The sequence below is a fragment of the Coccinella septempunctata genome, chromosome 7, assembly GCF_907165205.1.
Source record: "Coccinella septempunctata chromosome 7, icCocSept1.1, whole genome shotgun sequence".
NCBI lineage: Eukaryota > Metazoa > Arthropoda > Insecta > Coleoptera > Coccinellidae > Coccinella > Coccinella septempunctata.
The window spans coordinates 6,393,543-6,411,921 of record NC_058195.1 but is presented as its reverse complement, the minus strand read 5'-3'; the positions used below and the strand labels follow the sequence as shown (position 1 = coordinate 6,411,921).

Here is an 18,379-nt window from a genome sequence, read left to right as displayed (position 1 = left end):
TTTTGACGATTTCAACCTCCTGTCAAAAAAATGCCTGAACTTTCAAAACACAGTATAGATCATAAACGTAAGTACTGACTGATAATGACATTTTGTACATGCTCGTCTACCTCTCTTGATTTTTTTGCAACTCCAGACTAATTACTTTCCTCCTTAGAGAAATAAAGATCGTAGATTGACTGCATCTAAATCAGCATTGTTTGAGTTTCAAAATAAAACAAGTTTCAATTTTCATATATACTTTATTTTACACTTAAATTAGTGAGTCGTTCATCGATAATAGTCTCAACTTAAACTGGATGCTGTAGAAAAAAATTTAATAATTTTTTCTTCATATCCTTCGTTTCAGATTTCGAAAACTAAGTTAGACTTAAACAACTATATTCAAAGAGAATATCCCTAAACAAGAGATTTATAGTTATCGTACAATTAAACACATCAACACTGTCTATTAAAACTCTCTTCTGTGGTATTTATCCGGATCAAAGTACGACGTAACCACCACCCTGTTGCTGAATTTCCTACCGGTCAACGTCTGCTGCGCCTTCTGACAGTCCAAAACTGAGTTAAACTCAACAAACACCTAAAAACATTTGAAGATAACAAAATATCCGGTCAAAGACCAAACGAATTTTACCTTCCCACAACCTGGAACTTCGACGCCATCTATAGGACGAGGAATTTCTATGCTCCTCACGACGCCATATTTATTACATTCTTCTTTAATATCCTCAAGAATATCTTCATATTCGTCTTCGTCTTTCAATTCATCAGGCGTCACCTATAAATTAAGATTATTGGACATTTGATCTAATCTTAAATTGACAGATGACATATTGGAATAAAAAAATGAAAAATTCCACCTTACCATATTAAGAAGACACAAAACTTCGGTAGGAGGCCCAGATGCGCCAACTAGACTAAGACCTGGCACCTGAATTTGAACAGCAGGCAAAACTGTGGTGTTCTTGGCCCCAACGCTTGCACGTTGAACAATCAGCCTCTTGTCACCCAGCTGCATACCGTTAAGACCAGCGATTGCCTGATAAAAACAAAGAGAAGAGAATTATTCAATTGCCCTTCGTCAACAGTCATTTTTGATCGTTATACCTGGTCCGTCATTGTAATATCGATGTATTCTGCGAATGCATAACCCTTACTGAGTCCAAACGCAGAATCCTTGACCAAGTTGAACGCTCTCAGCTGTCCGAAAGACATCAGCAGTTCCTTCACCTAAACATAGTCACAGTAATCAGAATCCTGTCAACTTCCCCACAGTTCGAAGTGAAAATGTGCTCGAATTCATCCCATCCATCGATCCGAGATTGAAACTTTCGAATTCCTGTGAATAATTTTAAAATTCGACAGAATTCGAGCACATTTTTGATAGCTATTATTTCATCACTTACGTACTCAGTTCAAAGGTCTACCGAAAAATTTTGAAAAAAAACTTTGGGGCTTCGACAAAGGGAAAAATCTGCGCGTAATGAGAAATAGAAATGCCGAAATCGGGAGTTTCAAAGTTCTTGTTTGGTCAGTCATCGACAAAATAAAAATTTAATGGTGGAGCCACTTGCCTGAGTCTTCCCACAGGTCAATCAAGAAATTTTTGTGGAGTTATCAATATGGGCTCTTAGAGACACCTTAACCCTAGCTATAGGGCAGACAAAACAAAATATGAGTATGAGTTTTAAACAGTTTCACTTTATTTTCATTTCGTTCTTGGCCAGGTCAGCAGATCGCCAGAAAGGAATCTCAACAGAACAAAAGTTGCGAGGAGATATGTGGGTAGGGAGCATTTGAACTACTTGTCTGAATTGAGAATTCCTTCCACTGTAACCTGTCCAAGAACGAGCAGAGTAATGCTGCAAAGAAAAATATATGAACATGAGAACAACTCGACTTTGCTCTAATGAACTGGAAGACGATTTTTCTAGAGCTACGATTTCCACCTGAAAATCCGTTCATACAAACCTAAAATGAGTATCATTGAGCTGAAAAGACGTAAAATCTGAAAGGAAAAACTGAAACTCCAATTTCAAAAAGTTGATTGATTTGAACTTATTCTCCGATATACCTAGAAGCTGAAAAAGAGGTATTTGCTGAAAAAGATTTTTACTAACTTTTGTGGCTGAAAAAGAATACCAGTAATGCTGAAAAGGATGCTATTTCCTGAAAACGACAGAAGGAAACTTCACCTTTACGTTTTAAATGGACCGACTAAGTTTTTTCTTCAGGCGTTGATGACCATTTTGCTAAGAGATAAAGGAAACAAACGCACCCCGATCACTCCATCAATCAGCTGAAAACTCATTTGGAAAACTACTCAGATTGCAGTTTTTAGAGCTAAAAAACTGTTTTCAGCTGATAGGAAACACACATTCACTCATTCTCAGAATCAAATCGCTAAATACCTGGTCCTCGTTAAGATAGTTGGGAAGTCCACCTATAAAGATTTTGTGTGGAGAATCTGGTACAACCGTGCTGATGACGCCTGCAGGAACGCTTATTGAGTTTTCTGACATACCTGGCATTGGTTGGTAATCATGAGGTCTACGAATTTTCAAACTTTGTCCTGTAAATCATTTGTGATGGTGAAAATTGAAGAATTCCTTTCTGAAAATGGCTACCTTTGAAATTTATACCATCGAAAGCCATAGCTTGCGTAGTTTCATCAATGGACCTAAACTCCAAAAATGCAAAATTTTTATCGAGATTTATCTGGCAGGCTAGCACTGGATTACCAGCTGCCTGAGCCAATCCACTTAGATGCATTTGCTGATTGAAAAACTCCATCATCTCTTCTTCAGTCACTCCAAACGGAATGTTTCCAACATAAAGACGTCTAGCTTGTCTTGTTATAGTGGAACCAACAACAGGAACAGCAGCCTGAGGTGTATCGGCTACAATATTAGCTGGAATCTGACCTGCTGCCTGCATAGCTTTGTACTGAAGAGGTGTGATATGTTCGAAGCCTGGGGGAGGTACATCCCAATATAGTGATGGTTTTCTTCTACGTGAATGAGATCCATATTTATTGTGTCTCCTGAAAAAAGAGCACTGTATTCGAGTCCTTCATTTCGAAGACCAATACTTACGCAGGAGATCCTGATCTACTTCTCCTTCTTCTATCCCTACTTCTGCTTCTTGATTTTCTCCTGTGTTCTCTGGATCTAGATCTTCTCCTGCGGTCTTTCGGATCCTTATCCCTGCTACGTTCTCTTTCGCGGTTTTCTGGTCCTGAAACAAGAGAAATTCACAATATGCCTCAGAAAGGGTTCTTTCGATTACACACCTTTCTCTTCACCCATTATTTTTGAAAATCTATTTAATTCAAGACAAATCCAATTAGTGGAAGTTAACGCAATGCTAAAAATGGCCGACGGCAGAATTCAATTTTCGCTGCAGCCCGCAGAAGAGCACAGAATACAGAATTACAGAAACAGAATAACAAATGTTTGCCATGGTTTTAGCGAAGAATAACAACTCTCTGGTTCGTGTAAATAAACAAATTTCCTGTCAAAAAAAAAATAACCTTAAAAACGCAGAAAAGTCAGAAAACTCTAGTTCCATGGAAGTTCAAAATGAATAGTGTTTATGATTATTTGATTGATAATGAGAATAATACCAAAACGAGTTTTTCAATATTTGTAGCGATTTTGTACTTGATGATTTTATATATACAAATAATAAGCATTTACGTCATGTGCAGATTCCAAGAAATGTATCAATAGTATAATCAGCATTATGTTTGTCTTTGAAGAAGTAAGTAGAGAAGTTTGCTCCTTTGTCTTCCGAGTAAATAAGTTTTATTTCAGCCTTTCGATTCGAATGATGACTGGTACTTGGGTGATAAACACAAACATCCTGAAAAAATATCAAATAAACTGCTCAAAAACATTTCGAATGCACATATCATTGGTATTCGATTTTTATTCGAAAATTACGTGAAAAAGGTAATTTTCTGGGACACTTGTTTGCGAGTCGCATATTATGTGAAAGATTCAACTTTTAGAGAGGAGGAGCTATCTTGAATGAAGATGAAGAGCTGAACATGCCTCTACAAGTTTGTTTATTTTTGAGTTCACTCAAAGACAAAATCTGTGAACAATCGCCTGTTTTAATAATTTCCTCTGAATATTCGCTTTGTAAATGGCATTATCATGCTAGTGAAGTAGGATTTCAACCAAACATTATCACCACTAAGGGTAACAGTTTGAATCATAATTTTATTCTCGAAGATGATTATTTATTTGTTACAGATTTTGTGGAATCATCTTTATATCTCCTTAGTTCTGATTTATTGAAGTTGGCCGAAAAATGTTTGGATTTGGATTTATTCTGTGTAGTGATAGATGATTTGGATGTTATAGCCACAAAACTACTTTTGAAAAAACTCCATGGGAGTTTCAATATAGGACTTACCAAAAGAAACTTCTATGTGAGTTGTCTAAAGGAAATAATTTCAAGATACTTTAACCATATCATGTTATTCTGAAATTTCTCATTGGCAAGTTCAAAAAATTGACATTCATATGAAAAGCTTGCAAAAGCTGGGTATAGCTTGCATAGTCTGGCTGGTAAGATGTTTCTTAGTATGGGGAGCCTTTGAGTGGATATTGTTGTTCCCGTTATTAATCTCTAAATATATGCGATTTATGAAATTAGTGTTTTGTTAAGCTTCTTGTTCTTTAAATAATAATTCTGCGAATATTTGATGTCATAAATTCAAAAAAATGGTTCGCAAAATAAAGAAAATTTTGTTTTTTCAACAGAAATATCCTGACCAAAAAGTTAAATGGTCAATGTTGAATTGGAGCAATCCTGGATGTGTTGGAAAACTGAATGATTACTACAGGTTGAAGCCAACTTACTTACTTTTCTAAGATTTACTATAAATGATTTTTAGGATTGACCGTCAGCATTCTTTGGCTTTTGCTGATAATTATCGGTTTTGGTGGATGAGACTCACCTGGAATTTTTGCGACTCTTTTGAACGACCAAGTGAAGAAGAGTTGGAGGTATATATTCATTTAATGAATTTCCATTATATTACAACATGAGTTTCTTATCAATTACCTTAATTTCAGGAATATCAACAAAAACTACAAGAATGGGGTACTGCTCATAACATAAGAACCACCTGTCAACCTAAACGAGGCATTAAAAGAACTATAAATAAGAATCAATCAACAGGCAAGAAGAAATCTAAATATATAAAATCCGAATCGAGTAACACACAATCTTCGTCACCCGATATAACTGAAATTAACCCAGTGGATTCCTTTGAAATTTCACCAACACATTTAGATGTAAAAACTGAACCAGACATTACCAGAGATGTAATTCAGACACCCACATATAATTCAACGAAAAATGAATCAGAGGAAGAACATGAAGCAGGTTCTGTCGTTTCCATTCCCACAAATATTGTGAAAATGGAAGTTACCAAAGATTTAAAATCCGAAGAGGATGAACCCATTTTATCTATAATCTTTTCTCAAATACCACTTAAAACCAAAGATAGTTTGTTTATTGATGATGCTCCCGAAACATCTAAAAATGATGGTCTTTTGCCTTTGGTGGATGATTCTCAAAGCATGATTGAAAGCCAATCATTTCAGCAGCTTTCAAATATTTTAGATAATCTTTCTGATGAGGAAGATATCAAAAAAGAGAATTCAGATGATGATTCCTTCCTCTCAGAGTTTATTTTGGGCAAAAAATAAACATTAAATTTAAAATTTGTTAGATTTTTAGCTAAGCATTTCAGTTTCTTCTAAAAATGTTATATTGGATATTCATTTTTTTGTACTATATATTTTATATCGAAATTTAAATGGGTTATCTGTTATTTTCATATACTTTTATACTTTGGACTTATGCAAAAATTATTTTATGGATTGCAAAGGATATTCTGACAAACTATTTATTGAAACAATTACATATAATTCTATTTAAAACAATAGTTTCTATTAGGGTACTCATTCAACACTCAAACCAACATTTAAATTTTCAAACGTTTAAAACGAAAGAAAACCTGGATATTTAACAAAATATAAATTAAAATGAATAGATAAGCTAATGGGGTTGTTCCTTGATTTTCTCGATAATTTCTTCACTCTTCGTCCATAACTGTGTGGAAACAACAGGATCGAACTCATATTTGGATTCATACATCCTACAATCTCTATAAATTATTCCAGTTTGTAAACCAGGTTCAGTAGCACAATAAACGATTGTTTGTGCACCTTGCTTTGCACTCCTCATAAAGAAGAATGCAATGGGTGATAAAAGGACATAATGATACCATTTTATATAGTGTCTAAATAAATTCGTATATACCCACCCTGGGCACACTGCAAATATATCTATTCCTTTATTAAGTGTCCTTCTAGCTAATTCTTGACAAAAGAAAACGTTTGCTAATTTGGAATTTGAATAAAGACTTTTACTGCTTTGAGTTACTGAATTAAGATCATCTAAATGTATGTGCCCTTTCTCGTGGAGCTTGGATGAAACAATTATAACTTTACTGGGTCGTGATTTTTCCAAGATATCGAGAAGTGAATTGGTGAGATAGAAGTGGCCTAGATAATTTACTCCAAAGTGGATCTCCAAATTATCCTTGGTTAATTCACGTTTCGTTTGCTGAGACACTCCTGCATTATTGATGAGAATATCTAGACTGTCAAACTGTCTTTTGAATTTTATGACAAAATTATCAATGGATTTCAACGAAGCTAGGTCTAGCTCCATAGGTATCAAATTTGCTGAGCTCTTGATTTTTCTAATCCTTTCAATAGCGAGTTCGGCACTCCTCAAATCCCTGCAGGCAAAAATAACAGTGGCATTTCTGGCAGCCAATTCTTCGGCTACTGCTAAGCCAATTCCTGAATTCGCCCCAGTAATTATAACTACTTTTCCATCTAATTTTATTTTATTTTTGCATTTGCCCCATTTACTTTCGACGTATTTTCTAAGACCATATAGAATGAGAAATGGAAGAGCATACAAACTTGACCTTAGCATGATGACTTAGCTGTTTGATAAGCACAGAAAAGAGTTTATACGTTGAAGAATAGCATTTGAATGAGGCATTTACATGTGAGATTGAATTGAGGCAAAACTTTATTTATTCCTTTGACCTATAATTTATTCATGCCATGACAATTTTTAAAGCATGCTAATTTTTAAATGGATCTGATGACAGTTGACTTGACACTTGAAATGTGTCAAAACAAAAACCACAGATTCATATTGAAACTCGGAAAGATCTCTGATCCTGAACTCCGTTAAATCTGTCTCAGCTCCTTAGGAGTTGCCTCCTTTATCTATGGGAGTTGCTGGAGTTTGATTAGACTCCCTAATCCTACCCCTAAATTTTTTATTCAGCCCTTGTATAAGTTATTACTAGGCAATTGGAATATTCGTTTATTATAACTTCAAATATAGAATGTATTCCATACTCTACAACAACAAAAAACTATAAAATATCAAGCAAAACAAAATTAAGGCATTCTTAAATATGAACAAATCAGTACTAAGTTTTAGTCACAATTATGTAGTCAATTCTCTTTAGATATTACACGTTTTTTAAACTTAAGAAAATTTCAACAAAATAATATTTTTAAAACAATGAGAGAATATATACTTAAATGATAGATAGGTATACAATTTCAGTAAAATTATGTATAAGTAGCTGAAAACATAAAGTTGACTATTATGTTGTAAATACCCTACTCAAATTTTAAACAGATCTGTGAGAAGGCACATTTTTTTAAAGAAAAATCAGATATTGCATAAAGGTTCGTAAAAATACAATATTGAACGAAATGATAAACATACATAGCAACATTCATAAAAACAAATAAAGCTGTGAAAAATAAAATCCCTACAAAATTAATTTTTTTGTACAAAAAGTTCATTATCCTGCTTTAAATTCTCTGAGCAGAAGCAAAATCATAAGATGCGGACTGAGCAGGTGGTGTACTTCTATCCATATCTTCATAGTTGGACTGTTGATTTGAACTTCCTCTTGTAAAAATTTCTGCCAAAGTATCTGTTGAAACATTATTCTTTATTGCCAATATCTTCATTAGGATCACTAAAAATATAACTATTATGTTTAAGTGAGACTACCTGTGCTAGAACCTCTAAGTTGGGCTAATCTAAAAAGAATCATTGAAGAAGCTGGACGTGCCAATAGGTTGAAGATAGCTATGACGGCTGAAAATTTCTCCCTTGCGCTTGCATCTAAAATATTAATTCAGTATTAAGATTCTCGTCCTGGCTACAATTTTTCAACTTACGATCTGCTGGGTATGAAAAAATAAATATGAAAATATCCAGAGCAATAGCAATGACGTTCACTATGAGTGCCTGATAACAAAGATAAAGATTTTAGTAATATAATACGAGGATAATTATTACGAATATTACCATTTGTAAAGGTTCTTCGCTTTCATGAGAGTGAATTCCCCATATTAACATAAGGCAGAATATGGAGTTGTAAAACAAGAAAGCTGAAGTACTCCAATATCCCATTGAACTCAATGCTATTAATATAAAATGCACCGTAAAGACAATCTGAAAATATACGATAAAAGACTACAACATAAAATTCGTTAAATACCAATACCTTCAATTTAAGATTTCGTATTTCTGCCGGCATTTTGAGTGGTTCTAGATTTTTATACAGAAAAATAAGATTTTAAAAGTACACTACATTAATTTCCTATATTTTCGAAGAATTTCTATTTGTAATCGGTCTATCATGAAAAAATGGTATATTTGTTTTTTCGATTTTCCTTATTCCTATTCATAGAAAACATTATTCATAGATATTAAAAGTTCTTTTTAGTTCTCCACGGTGGTAGTATTCATCAAAATTCGCAGTCAAGATGAATGAAGAAAAAGAATTTAAATTTTATACCATTTTGTGATCAAGAACACCTCCTTGACGTTTATTTGTCAGTTTTTCTATGTCTGTTTGTTTGTGCTCTTGCTCTGTAAACACTTCAACTGTTGATAATATATCAGCTGTTTTGGATGTTTGTAAAAATTTGCGAATTTTTTCTAAATAAGTAGTGATTATTCTGAAATTTAAAATGTCACACACACCTAGTTCTCTTTATGAAATATGTTTGAAAGTTACTGTTGAGGACTCTGTTAAAGGATGGCCCTACAAGTTATGTGAAAAAGAACTTAGAAGTCTTCCAAATAGTATTTTGTTCGATTGTTATTATGAGGTGAGTCCAACTTTCTCTTTCACTTTCATCAACGTTTTTTTTTACATGAAGTTCTTAATATCGCAATTATTTTTCTCGCAGCATTACTCAAAGCTTTAAAATCCTAATGTTCGTTTTTATATGGCTTAGATTTATACATACACTTGAAAATTCTACTTACAGTTTATTAATTTTAGTTATTCCTCGAAGGAGAATTTTCAATGGGCGGTGTACATTATATACATCCTAATAATTATGAAGAAACATTATTTGTATTTGATTTTTCACAAAGCCTTGTGAAACTGGTTTTACCAGGAGTAACTCCATAAATGTTCTTTGCTGATTGGCATTAACTGGAAGTTGTTGAATCCCATATTTTCCTATATTGTAGCAATCCTATCAAATAATTTCATCTCATACCATAAGTTGATTTAAATAGCCCTTACACACCTGTATACCTCTTTTTCAGCTTTTTACAAGAGACCATTTATGCATACTAGGCAGTGAACTTGGGGATGTTAAAATTCTTAATAGACTCCTCTCTGTCACTTCTAAACGAACAAAATTGTTAAAAATGTATCAAGCATTACTTGACCATGGAAATAAATGTTCAAGTATTTCAACGACTTTATTATCCAATTACGAGACACTTGCGAATATTTCCACATCAAACCCAAATGCACTTCTCATAGATGTTGGGATAAGGATAGCAACCTTTTTCAATGAGGGGGGATGGTATGACAGCACTATGGGGATAACGGAAATGGCAGAAAGTTTATGTAAGGATTTTCCTAGGGACGAATCTATATTGAAGAAATTATTGGAGTGCTATCATAGGTAAGTCATTTTTCATTAAAAGTAGTGTGCTATTGTAGTACAAGATCAATTACATAGGCTCTAGCCTATTTTCATAATATCAATAATCGAGTATCTATGATCTGTACACTAAAATCAAATGCGGCTTAGTACTTCTCATTTGAATTTATGAAAATTTTTAATTCGGTTTTTGAATAGATATTAACTTAAAAAATCTCAAAATGATCAGATTTCATTCATTTGATGAGGAAATTCATCATATCATGTATTCATTATTCTTTCTAAGGCTTGATATTGAAAATCACAAATAACATTGATATTTCTTATTTGTATGATTGCTCTGATATGGATACAGGTGATATTAACATTCTGAATCATTGATTTTACTTGATTCATCATAACAAATATTATGATTTGTTTTACCAGTTTTATGATTTTCCAACTTTGATACAATATTGCCCAATGAATGGCATACAAGATGATTAAGAAAACTTCCTCAAATATTTACACTAATTAGTATTGTGAATCCTGATAGATTCATGAAGATAATGTAAAGGTCATTGTGCCTATTACAATTTTTTTTTCAAAATCCATAGTAGGTGTTTATGATGAATATACTTGAGTATTATCTGAAAAAGATTCTTCCAGGTTTTGGTTCAGATCCACTAATTTTTGCAAAAATTGTCTGTTTAATAGTGCATAGCTCTGAATCATCATGATTTTGCGTATTCGGTCCAACCAACTACTTTATTTTTTAGGAGACTATATGCTCAGGTAAATTACAAGGAATTGATTGAAGCTCAACGTACGATGACGTTAATTGAAGAAGTTATGAAAGAGTTAGGGAAACTGGATGCACTCCCTAACCTTGCTGCAATTTATTCCAACTTCTCTGGCTTTTACTACATGAAAAGTGACTATCCTAAGGTATGTTATAAACTTATTTAATATAGTATATTCAGATATTCAACTCAGTTCATCTGATTGCATGAAATTATGCATTGCTGAATCTGTCTTAAGTTTCGAGCGATTTAGTACTAGCAGAAATCTATTTTCGTGAGTACAGTGGTCAGAATATATATGAGAACAATAGCGTGTCCAAAATTTTTTTTTTCATTTCGAATAGATAAGCGTATCGTACCGAAATTCACCTGGAAAGCTTCTAAATTGCGATTTGCGAAGTGTGCACAACAATACATTACACCCACACACACAGAAACATAAACGGTAGCCTAAAACGTGAAGTCTTGCTTCTGCATGAAAGTGTGAACCTAAACTTCAAAATTTGAACGAGCATTAAATGTACAGCTCAATAAGCGGGCATTCGCTGTCTACAAACTCGTGTCAGAAGAACAAATGTCAAATTATAAAGAGTTAAACAAAAACACTTTACTATTACAGCCTTGATTTATTTATTTTTCAGAAGCGAAGGAAAACAGTTCCGTTCTGTAGAGAGTGTGTTGTTAGCCCAATGGTTTCCTTGCTCTCCAGTATTTTTAAAGTGAAAATATAGTGATAAATTTAAGGACCCACCTTTAAACGAACTTGTTTAATGCCTTCAAATGATCCGGATTACACAAGTGGCCCTTACAACTGTCATAATGACATTACATTATCAGAATGAGATGATCGTGTAAGGTCGTCAAGTCAGCGTTGTAATGAGGGACAGTCATGATGCCAATCCGGGTTTTTGTCTTGACGCATCATTACTGTAGTCATTGTCATCAATAATGATTGCGTAAAGGTTCTTCACTTAATATTTCACCTGTGGTTAACATGTTTATTCCGTATAGTGATTGAGTGAAATTGGTGACGTTGGTTGGCAATATTTATCCAAACCTACGAGAACTAGAATATTTCATTGGTGTATAATACAAAATTTTTATTAATATAACTGTTTTATGTTTCTTTCATATATTGTCAATATAAATTGATGTTTATCTGCAATTGTATCTGCAAATAAAATTAATGCAGGAAAAGTGTTTTTTCTCTGTACCTTATGTGATTCTAAACTACACTACTCAAAAATTTAAGAGTTTGCGTACTACACAAACAAAATTTGGTCCTCAAGTCAACACCTATGGCTTGATTCGAAAAGATCACAGGACACTCATTCTTCTAGTTGTAGATACTTTTTTTGTGCTCCGAATATTGGTAATGGGCTGTCGTAACTCATTTGGTGTTCAGTTGTATCAATTGTGGATTAATTGTCACGAGTTCAACATGCATTTAGGAACCGTCTAATCTGAACAATTAGTGTGTTGGTTAAAATAAGGTCTCTGGGTTTTGCGAAGTGTAGTTGAAAAGCTCAGAATTACTACCATACCACATATCTCATTGGGGTGGAGGAGCAAGACCTATAACCGTGGCACAAGATCGGCTAATACTGTTAACTGCACGATGAAATCCCTTCTTTACAGCATCCCGAATCAAAAACTCATTTTGGCAAACTTTTGATAGTTTCTGGTCGAAAAATCCGGAGTAGGTTGCATAGTTTCAGTCTTTTTGGTGGTGGCTCAGTGTGCGTTTGAGGAGACATTTGTTCTAATGGGCGCACAGATCTTTTTATCCCCATTAACGTGCTGACATCAATTTTTGAGCAGATGTGAGTCTGTATGAATCAGCGGACCTAAAGATAGCTATCCCTGTGTTTAATCCAGTCATCAGCTGCCTAAAGTCAAGTCCCCTGTACCTCACTGGCCCCTATTTCAGCCATTGGCCAGTTATCCACGAAAAAAGCCTATTTAGGTCGTTGAGGGCTAAGCTATGAAGATTTCATTGGTTACTATTGATACTCATTTTCTTTGATTCACATTACAAAGTTTGAAGATTGTGGGACATAGGACCTTTTTTCTATTCGTTCAAGATGAACCACCCAGACTTATCAATCTTCCAAATTATTCATAAAAATTTTATGTTGCAGGCAGTTTCGTGGTCTCAGAAAGCCCTCAAATCGCTCAACAAGGATCTACCGACAAGGTGAGCTCCCTCCTTTCATCGTGAATTTCTCGAAACTTCTTCAATATTTTCCGTTTTAGAACCGTGATCGAGGTGTTGAGACAGGCCTCCAAGTCCTGCATAGTGAAGAGGTGCTTCAACCAAGCCGGGTTCCTAATCAAGCAGGCGCTAAATTTAGCGTCAAAACTCTACGCCAGGGATGAGCATCCTCAGTATGCGGATACATTGAGCGATTACGGTTTCTATCTGTTGAATTCCGATTCCACCGAAGAGAGCGTCAGAATTTATGAGCAAGCTTTGGAAATTAGGAAGTCGGTGTTTAAGAAATATAACATAAATGTTGCCCTTGCACACGAGGATTTAGCCTATGTTTTGTACGTCCACGAATACAGTTCTGGAAGTTTCGCAACAGCAAGGTAAGTGAAATAAATGAAAATTTAGTTTTCCGTTTTAATGAAAATTTTTTTTTTTTTTTCGTTAGTGAGCATGCCGAGCTGGCACTCAAAATAATGAACCGAATATTACACTCGGATCACCTTCTCATGGCTTCAGCCAAAAGAGTGAAGGCTCTCATAATAGAAGAAATCGCCCTAGATCTACCGGTGTTGGACAACGCCAACGTCCAAGAAAAGTATCTCAGAGAGTCCGAAGAACTTCACAAAGAAGCCCTCGCCTCTTCGTTCAAAACGTTCGGCGAGAAAAACGTATTGACCGCGAAGCAGTATGGGAATTTGGGCCGGTTGTATCAAAGTATGAAAAAGTTGGAGGAGGCGGAAAAGATGCATCTTAAAGCGATCGCCATCAAAGAAGAATTGTTAGGACCGTACGACTACGAAGTAGCCTTGAGTGTTGGACATTTAGCTTCGTTATACAACTATCAGATGTGTCGTTTTAGTGACGCTGAGAAATTATACAAGAGGTCTATCGAAATCAACGTGGATTTGTTCGGAGAGGCTTATTCTGGTTTAGAATATGACTATAGAGGAATTACGCATGTTTATGTGAAATTATCCGATACACACAACGTTCACGTCTATGAACAGAAAATGAGGGAGTGGAGGAGACTACGTAGACAAGCTAGAGCGGAGGAAAATAACAATGAAATTTTGCCTGTGGACCAAATTGTAGATACTTACTTTACCATGTGTTAGGTTTGTCTAGTCATTTTTTAAATCGTAATTTATCTACGCTGAATCCTTAACATCAAATCATTTTCAATCTGAGTTATTAACAATTAGAGTTTGAATTCTTTCATGCAATTTTGCTTTCTTATTATTATTAATAATAATAAAGATGACTGCCCGCAGCCTGTATATCAGAATACATGCACACGATTATGTTTGCATAATACATCTATAATATTCTAAGACGCTGAGGGGAAATCCGGAATGCCACTTCAATTTGATAATTATATATAATTGCCAGTTGAAAATGGCAATTTCCTTGTATAATTGTCAGTTTGAAATGTCAATTATGTATAATTGTCAGTTTGATATGTCAATTATGTATAATTGTCAGTTTGAGATGTCAATTCTGCATAATTGTCAGTTTGAGATGCCAATTATGTATAATTGTCAGTTCGAGATGTCAATTATGCATAATTGTCAGTTTGAGATGTCAATTATGTATAATTGTCATTTTGAAATGCCAATTATGTATAAGTTTCAGTTTGAGATGTCATTTATATATATTATTGTCAGTTTGAGATGTCAATTATGTATAATTGTCAGTTTGAAATGCCAATTATGTATAATTGTCCGTTTGAAATGCTGATTATGTATAATTGTCAGTTTGAGATGTCAATTATGTATAATTGTCAGTTATAAATAATTTCCAGTTGGAAATGGCAATTAGTGTGTACCTACTGGAAATTTTGTTCAAACTGGCAATTATAATTTTTTTTCTTTAAGTCCGCTCAGCTCTTCCGTAAAAATATGATCTGGTTTCTATTAGTGTATTATTTATAGTGAGTGTCAATTGGCTGAACTCGAAAATAATCCCAGTTGGCTACAAAATGATAGTGCTCTTAATAATGTGTATATATAAATCAATAAAATGAAATCTATTAACGTTATGATCGATCATATGAAATTGATACATGTTTTTGTCAGTTTCTTATGAAACTTGAATATGGGAGTGAATTCATGGTGAAGCATTTTATTCTTTCGTACCTTTTTTAAAATTTTCTTCAAAATAGTAAAGTCTGAAGTCAGCATCGCTTCCAACCCCACCTGTGTTCAAATTTGGAAGTTGTTCAAAATTGGGCTTAAATTCCTGAAAACAATCACGGTGAAAAACTGATTTATATAGATTTAATAATTCTTTTTTTTCTTCATCAGTTCAATCGAGTGAATTTATATATTCGATTTTATTTGTTGATCATGTTCCGAGTGATCATATGATTTAAACTTAAAATGTGACACGGACTTTTTCCATCACATTATCAAAAAAAAAAAAAAAACGATTAGTTGTAATGTTCTAGACACTCAAGTTAATATTATAATAACCGATTCCCACAGAATTCTGTTAGAAATTTTATTGAAATGAGTATATTTACAATATTTGTAAACCATTCCAAATGCTTTTATCTATTCTCCGTTTATTGTGATAAGTAGTCTTATGTTTGATAAGAAAGTTTATGTTGAAATTGAAGTAATGCAAAATATAAGTTTAAAATCTACGTGTTTTGTCCAATTCATTTCTTACCCCTTACATGAAGAATATTACTTCACATTCAGAGATTACAATTCCTGTCCGAATTCTCATGGCACATTCTGACTGGCGGTGCGCAAGCCCCTGGAAAGAGGAAAAGAAACGGAGGATTAACCCTGTCCTATCCGCATTCTCACGGCTCTGGAACTAGTCTGGAATGACGGTGCGCAAGCCCCTAGAAAAACGAAAAGGAACGGAGAACAAACATCAATCTATCCCAGTTCTCAAGGCACCGGAAGTAGTCTGACTAACGGTGCCTCAGCCCCTGGAAAGGCGAAAAAGAACGGAGAACTAACCCCGTGCTGTCCGAATTCTTACAGCTCCGAAAGCAGTCTGACTGGCGGTGCGCAAGCCCCTGGAAATACGAAAAGGCATTTTCATAAATAGAATTGTTAAACCTTCAAAATGGTGTGTTACTGGACCCCTATAACCATTTAAGATTCTAGAAGGTGCTACCACCCTTCTTAGGGGGATGATGGTAGAAATACGCTTTAGGAGTTATCTACCATAGTTAGAAAGCACGCTGCATTGTTCATTATTTTCGAAAAACTCTTAAAAAGTAGGTACACAAGGGCAGTTTCACACGAAACACTACCTGACTACATCACTTGGAAACAGTATAGCAAAGATCATCACTACAGACAGATATTGTGGCTTTTTTACGTGAAACATCAACTATCGCACATAGTAGTAAAGGGTATAGTAGTACAGGTATAAAACGACTTGTTTTTCCCGATATCATATATACCATCTACATTTTTCAAATGAAAAATTACGAACCATTTCCTTGGTGACTCATTAGAGTTTGAAATTAATTCTCCAATTATCCATTGGAACAAATGCAATAATAAAGTCACTATTCTTTTTGTTATCGGCTCGCTTGTTGCGTTTTTATCTACGTAAATGGAAACTCGAAATTGCAAGCGTCATATACTCGATATACCAAAAGTATGCATTTTATAATATAGGAAAATTTGGACCTCCATTTTCCCATTATGAGGATTACCATTTTGTTCTTGGTGGTTTCGATATGTGTTTGTCTAGCAAAAACGCCAGGTAGGTACATATACTGGGTCTTTATGAATGATTATTGTATAGCATGTGGGCGTCAATTTTGAAAATCTATCAATTATTGGTTTTGAAAACCTTTAGTGAGGAGCAGTAACAGAGTTGGTAAAAGCCAACCGGGATCTTATAATCATTTATTCAGACCTGCACATCCGTTTTTTCATTTTCAGCTATGTATATAATTCGAAAATCTTGTATTTTCAGATGCACACAACAATACTGTCACCAAGAATGGTATGCTCTTAATATAAAACTCATCTCACAATCATTTACTAAGCGATTCTGTATTTCCGTTTTTCTCACGTTGCTGAAATATTTTATTTTCAGCTATGTATAATTCGCAAATCTTTTGTTTTTCAGATGCAGGCAAAAAAGCAGTCACCAAAAAAGGTATGCTCTTTTATCAAAATCTTATAATAAGTAATTAGGAATTTTTCTGCAATCTCAGCATTGAAAAATCAATTTAGGTTCTTCTTTTTGATAAAAACTTTTAGAACCTTAATCAGAGGATAATCTGATAAATGATAAATCGATAGAGGGTAGCATTTTTTCTGCATATTATTAATTTACGCTTATTGCCTGTTAAAGATAGGTACTCGAAATTATTACTGTTTCAGAAAATCCTATAGATATGCTGCTTTATTTGGCAAATTCCTTGCTTAGGGGGGATGTCATTGCATGTTTGACGAAGATAGTGGAGGTGGTCCAAAGGCAAGATACTGGCCTTCTTTTGGAAGTGGTCCTCATCCTAACTCATCGTTTCTTAACGATATTGCAACCTATATTTTACATAATTTTTCCCTCAACGAAAGATAAAGGAGGCATGGCGATGAATTTCAAAACTAGGGTTCAGACGATTTCTCATTTGATGGGAATGATTATGGAGTCCACAGCAGCGTAGAGAAATTATAGAGATAAAATGAAATTTATTTGACACTATGTTTCATTGAATCCTCTCCACCTCGATAATGAAATCCATCCTCAAATGGTAATAAAATATGTATATGAAGATAATTCGAAAAAAACTTAAATTACCCATACCAATAAAACTTATTTGATTGTGTCCTAAAAAAAATCCCCAAATACTACATGGGAAGATTCAAAATTACAAACTCTAGCGTGCCTATAATTTTTTTTTACAATTTTTCAAATGAATGATCTAACTCAAAAACGGTTTTTCTGATTTCTACCAAAATCTGTAGGATTCTTAGCAATGTGCTTTCGTATGATCCTGTTAAATTTGAGCTCTATAGGGTGTCCCCAAGAAAATGTGGACATAAGTTGCTTCTTGCCTAATTGTTATTAGGCTGATTTTTCGACGATTATTGCATCTAAAGAGTTGATTTTCAATTCGCTTGAACTCAATAAAGAAATTTGAGCTCACTGCTGGGAGATAAAAATTACCTGTCCAAATATTCGAAAGAAGAGGATAGTAACGCCGAACACAGATAGTTACATTGCTTAGTACAGAGACAAGAGAAAAGAGAGACTGCCGAATAGATAGGCAACACGGGGGACACGTTTTTAGAATTAGGTTAAGAATTTTTGGAATCCCGTCGGAAATGGCGCTAGTGTTTGGTGACCAGTTCAAGAAC

The 18,379-nt window shown here is 34.3% G+C and overlaps 6 protein-coding genes across 7 annotated transcripts; 3 read left to right on the top strand and 3 right to left on the bottom strand.

Annotated features, from left to right (window-relative positions):
• Window positions 1-222: 222 nt before the first annotated feature.
• LOC123317945 (splicing factor U2AF 50 kDa subunit) lies at window positions 223-3,440 on the bottom strand. Its single transcript, XM_044904581.1, has 8 exons — window positions 3,296-3,440; window positions 3,099-3,240; window positions 2,631-3,046; window positions 2,415-2,575; window positions 1,111-1,233; window positions 869-1,042; window positions 638-781; window positions 223-583 (listed from the first exon to the last, which is right to left on the bottom strand). Exons 1-8 carry the CDS (start codon window positions 3,309-3,311, stop codon window positions 452-454), a joined length of 1,308 nt encoding a protein of 435 aa, XP_044760516.1. The 5' UTR covers window positions 3,312-3,440; the 3' UTR covers window positions 223-451.
• An 86-nt stretch (window positions 3,441-3,526) lies between these two features.
• LOC123317944 lies at window positions 3,527-6,030 on the top strand. The gene is made up of 7 exons (XM_044904580.1): window positions 3,527-3,765; window positions 3,819-3,956; window positions 4,016-4,208; window positions 4,263-4,441; window positions 4,776-4,858; window positions 4,910-5,021; window positions 5,091-6,030. Exons 1-7 carry the CDS (start codon window positions 3,748-3,750, stop codon window positions 5,727-5,729), a joined length of 1,362 nt encoding a protein of 453 aa, XP_044760515.1. The 5' UTR covers window positions 3,527-3,747; the 3' UTR covers window positions 5,730-6,030.
• On the bottom strand, window positions 5,917-7,190 carry LOC123317946 (retinol dehydrogenase 11-like). Its single transcript, XM_044904582.1, has one exon. The coding sequence runs from the start codon at window positions 7,030-7,032 to the stop codon at window positions 6,082-6,084; it is 951 nt and encodes a 316-aa protein (XP_044760517.1). The 5' UTR covers window positions 7,033-7,190; the 3' UTR covers window positions 5,917-6,081.
• Window positions 7,191-7,418: 228 nt separating this feature from the next.
• Window positions 7,419-8,829, bottom strand: LOC123317947. The gene is made up of 5 exons (XM_044904584.1): window positions 8,642-8,829; window positions 8,443-8,589; window positions 8,313-8,382; window positions 8,143-8,256; window positions 7,419-8,062 (listed from the first exon to the last, which is right to left on the bottom strand). The coding sequence occupies exons 1-5, from the start codon at window positions 8,672-8,674 to the stop codon at window positions 7,938-7,940; spliced, it is 489 nt and encodes a 162-aa protein (XP_044760519.1). The 5' UTR covers window positions 8,675-8,829; the 3' UTR covers window positions 7,419-7,937.
• A 148-nt stretch (window positions 8,830-8,977) lies between these two features.
• Window positions 8,978-15,684, top strand: LOC123317942 (amyloid protein-binding protein 2). The gene is made up of 6 exons (XM_044904579.1): window positions 8,978-9,251; window positions 9,700-10,067; window positions 10,805-10,973; window positions 12,970-13,025; window positions 13,085-13,420; window positions 13,486-15,684. Exons 1-6 carry the CDS (start codon window positions 9,111-9,113, stop codon window positions 14,153-14,155), a joined length of 1,740 nt encoding a protein of 579 aa, XP_044760514.1. The 5' UTR covers window positions 8,978-9,110; the 3' UTR covers window positions 14,156-15,684.
• An 881-nt stretch (window positions 15,685-16,565) lies between these two features.
• LOC123317014 lies at window positions 16,566-17,718 on the top strand. 2 transcript variants are annotated; one of them, XM_044903356.1, is made up of 4 exons: window positions 16,568-16,772; window positions 16,989-17,018; window positions 17,145-17,174; window positions 17,402-17,718. In XM_044903356.1, the coding sequence occupies exons 1-4, from the start codon at window positions 16,712-16,714 to the stop codon at window positions 17,683-17,685; spliced, it is 405 nt and encodes a 134-aa protein (XP_044759291.1). In that variant the 5' UTR covers window positions 16,568-16,711; the 3' UTR covers window positions 17,686-17,718. The 2 variants fall into 2 exon arrangements, with proteins under 2 accessions (XP_044759292.1, XP_044759291.1); XM_044903357.1 differs by lacking the exon at window positions 16,989-17,018 and having other exon boundaries at window positions 16,566-16,772.
• The last annotated feature ends 661 nt before the right edge of the window (window positions 17,719-18,379 follow it).

What these genes read in the sequence shown, in the direction of transcription:
- LOC123317014 (XM_044903356.1), top strand. Translation starts at nt 16,712, where the DNA reads ATGAGGATTACCATTTTGTTCTTGGTGGTTTCGATATGTGTTTGTCTA. An exon ending in TTGTCTAGCAAAAACGCCAG is followed by an intron (nt 16,773 to 16,988) that starts GTAGGTACATAT and finishes TTGTATTTTCAG; the next exon opens with ATGCACACAACAATACTGTC. An exon ending in CAATACTGTCACCAAGAATG is followed by an intron (nt 17,019 to 17,144) that starts GTATGCTCTTAA and finishes TTTGTTTTTCAG; the next exon opens with ATGCAGGCAAAAAAGCAGTC.
- LOC123317945 (XM_044904581.1), bottom strand. An exon ending in AGTAGATCAGGATCTCCTGC is followed by an intron (nt 3,047 to 3,098) that starts GTAAGTATTGGT and finishes CTCTTTTTTCAG; the next exon opens with GAGACACAATAAATATGGAT. An exon ending in ACTATCTTAACGAGGACCAG is followed by an intron (nt 1,234 to 2,414) that starts GTATTTAGCGAT and finishes GACTATGTTTAG; the next exon opens with GTGAAGGAACTGCTGATGTC.
- LOC123317944 (XM_044904580.1), top strand. An exon ending in TCGAAAATTACGTGAAAAAG is followed by an intron (nt 3,957 to 4,015) that starts GTAATTTTCTGG and finishes TTCAACTTTTAG; the next exon opens with AGAGGAGGAGCTATCTTGAA. An exon ending in AAACATTATCACCACTAAGG is followed by an intron (nt 4,209 to 4,262) that starts GTAACAGTTTGA and finishes TATTTGTTACAG; the next exon opens with ATTTTGTGGAATCATCTTTA.
- LOC123317946 (XM_044904582.1), bottom strand. Translation starts at nt 7,032, where the DNA reads ATGCTAAGGTCAAGTTTGTATGCTCTTCCATTTCTCATTCTATATGGT.
- LOC123317942 (XM_044904579.1), top strand. Translation starts at nt 9,111, where the DNA reads ATGTCACACACACCTAGTTCTCTTTATGAAATATGTTTGAAAGTTACT. An exon ending in TGAAAAGTGACTATCCTAAG is followed by an intron (nt 10,974 to 12,969) that starts GTATGTTATAAA and finishes TTTATGTTGCAG; the next exon opens with GCAGTTTCGTGGTCTCAGAA. An exon ending in AACAAGGATCTACCGACAAG is followed by an intron (nt 13,026 to 13,084) that starts GTGAGCTCCCTC and finishes TTTCCGTTTTAG; the next exon opens with AACCGTGATCGAGGTGTTGA.
- LOC123317947 (XM_044904584.1), bottom strand. Translation starts at nt 8,674, where the DNA reads ATGCCGGCAGAAATACGAAATCTTAAATTGAAG. An exon ending in TACGAAATCTTAAATTGAAG is followed by an intron (nt 8,590 to 8,641) that starts GTATTGGTATTT and finishes GTATATTTTCAG; the next exon opens with ATTGTCTTTACGGTGCATTT. An exon ending in TTTTTCATACCCAGCAGATC is followed by an intron (nt 8,257 to 8,312) that starts GTAAGTTGAAAA and finishes TTAATATTTTAG; the next exon opens with ATGCAAGCGCAAGGGAGAAA.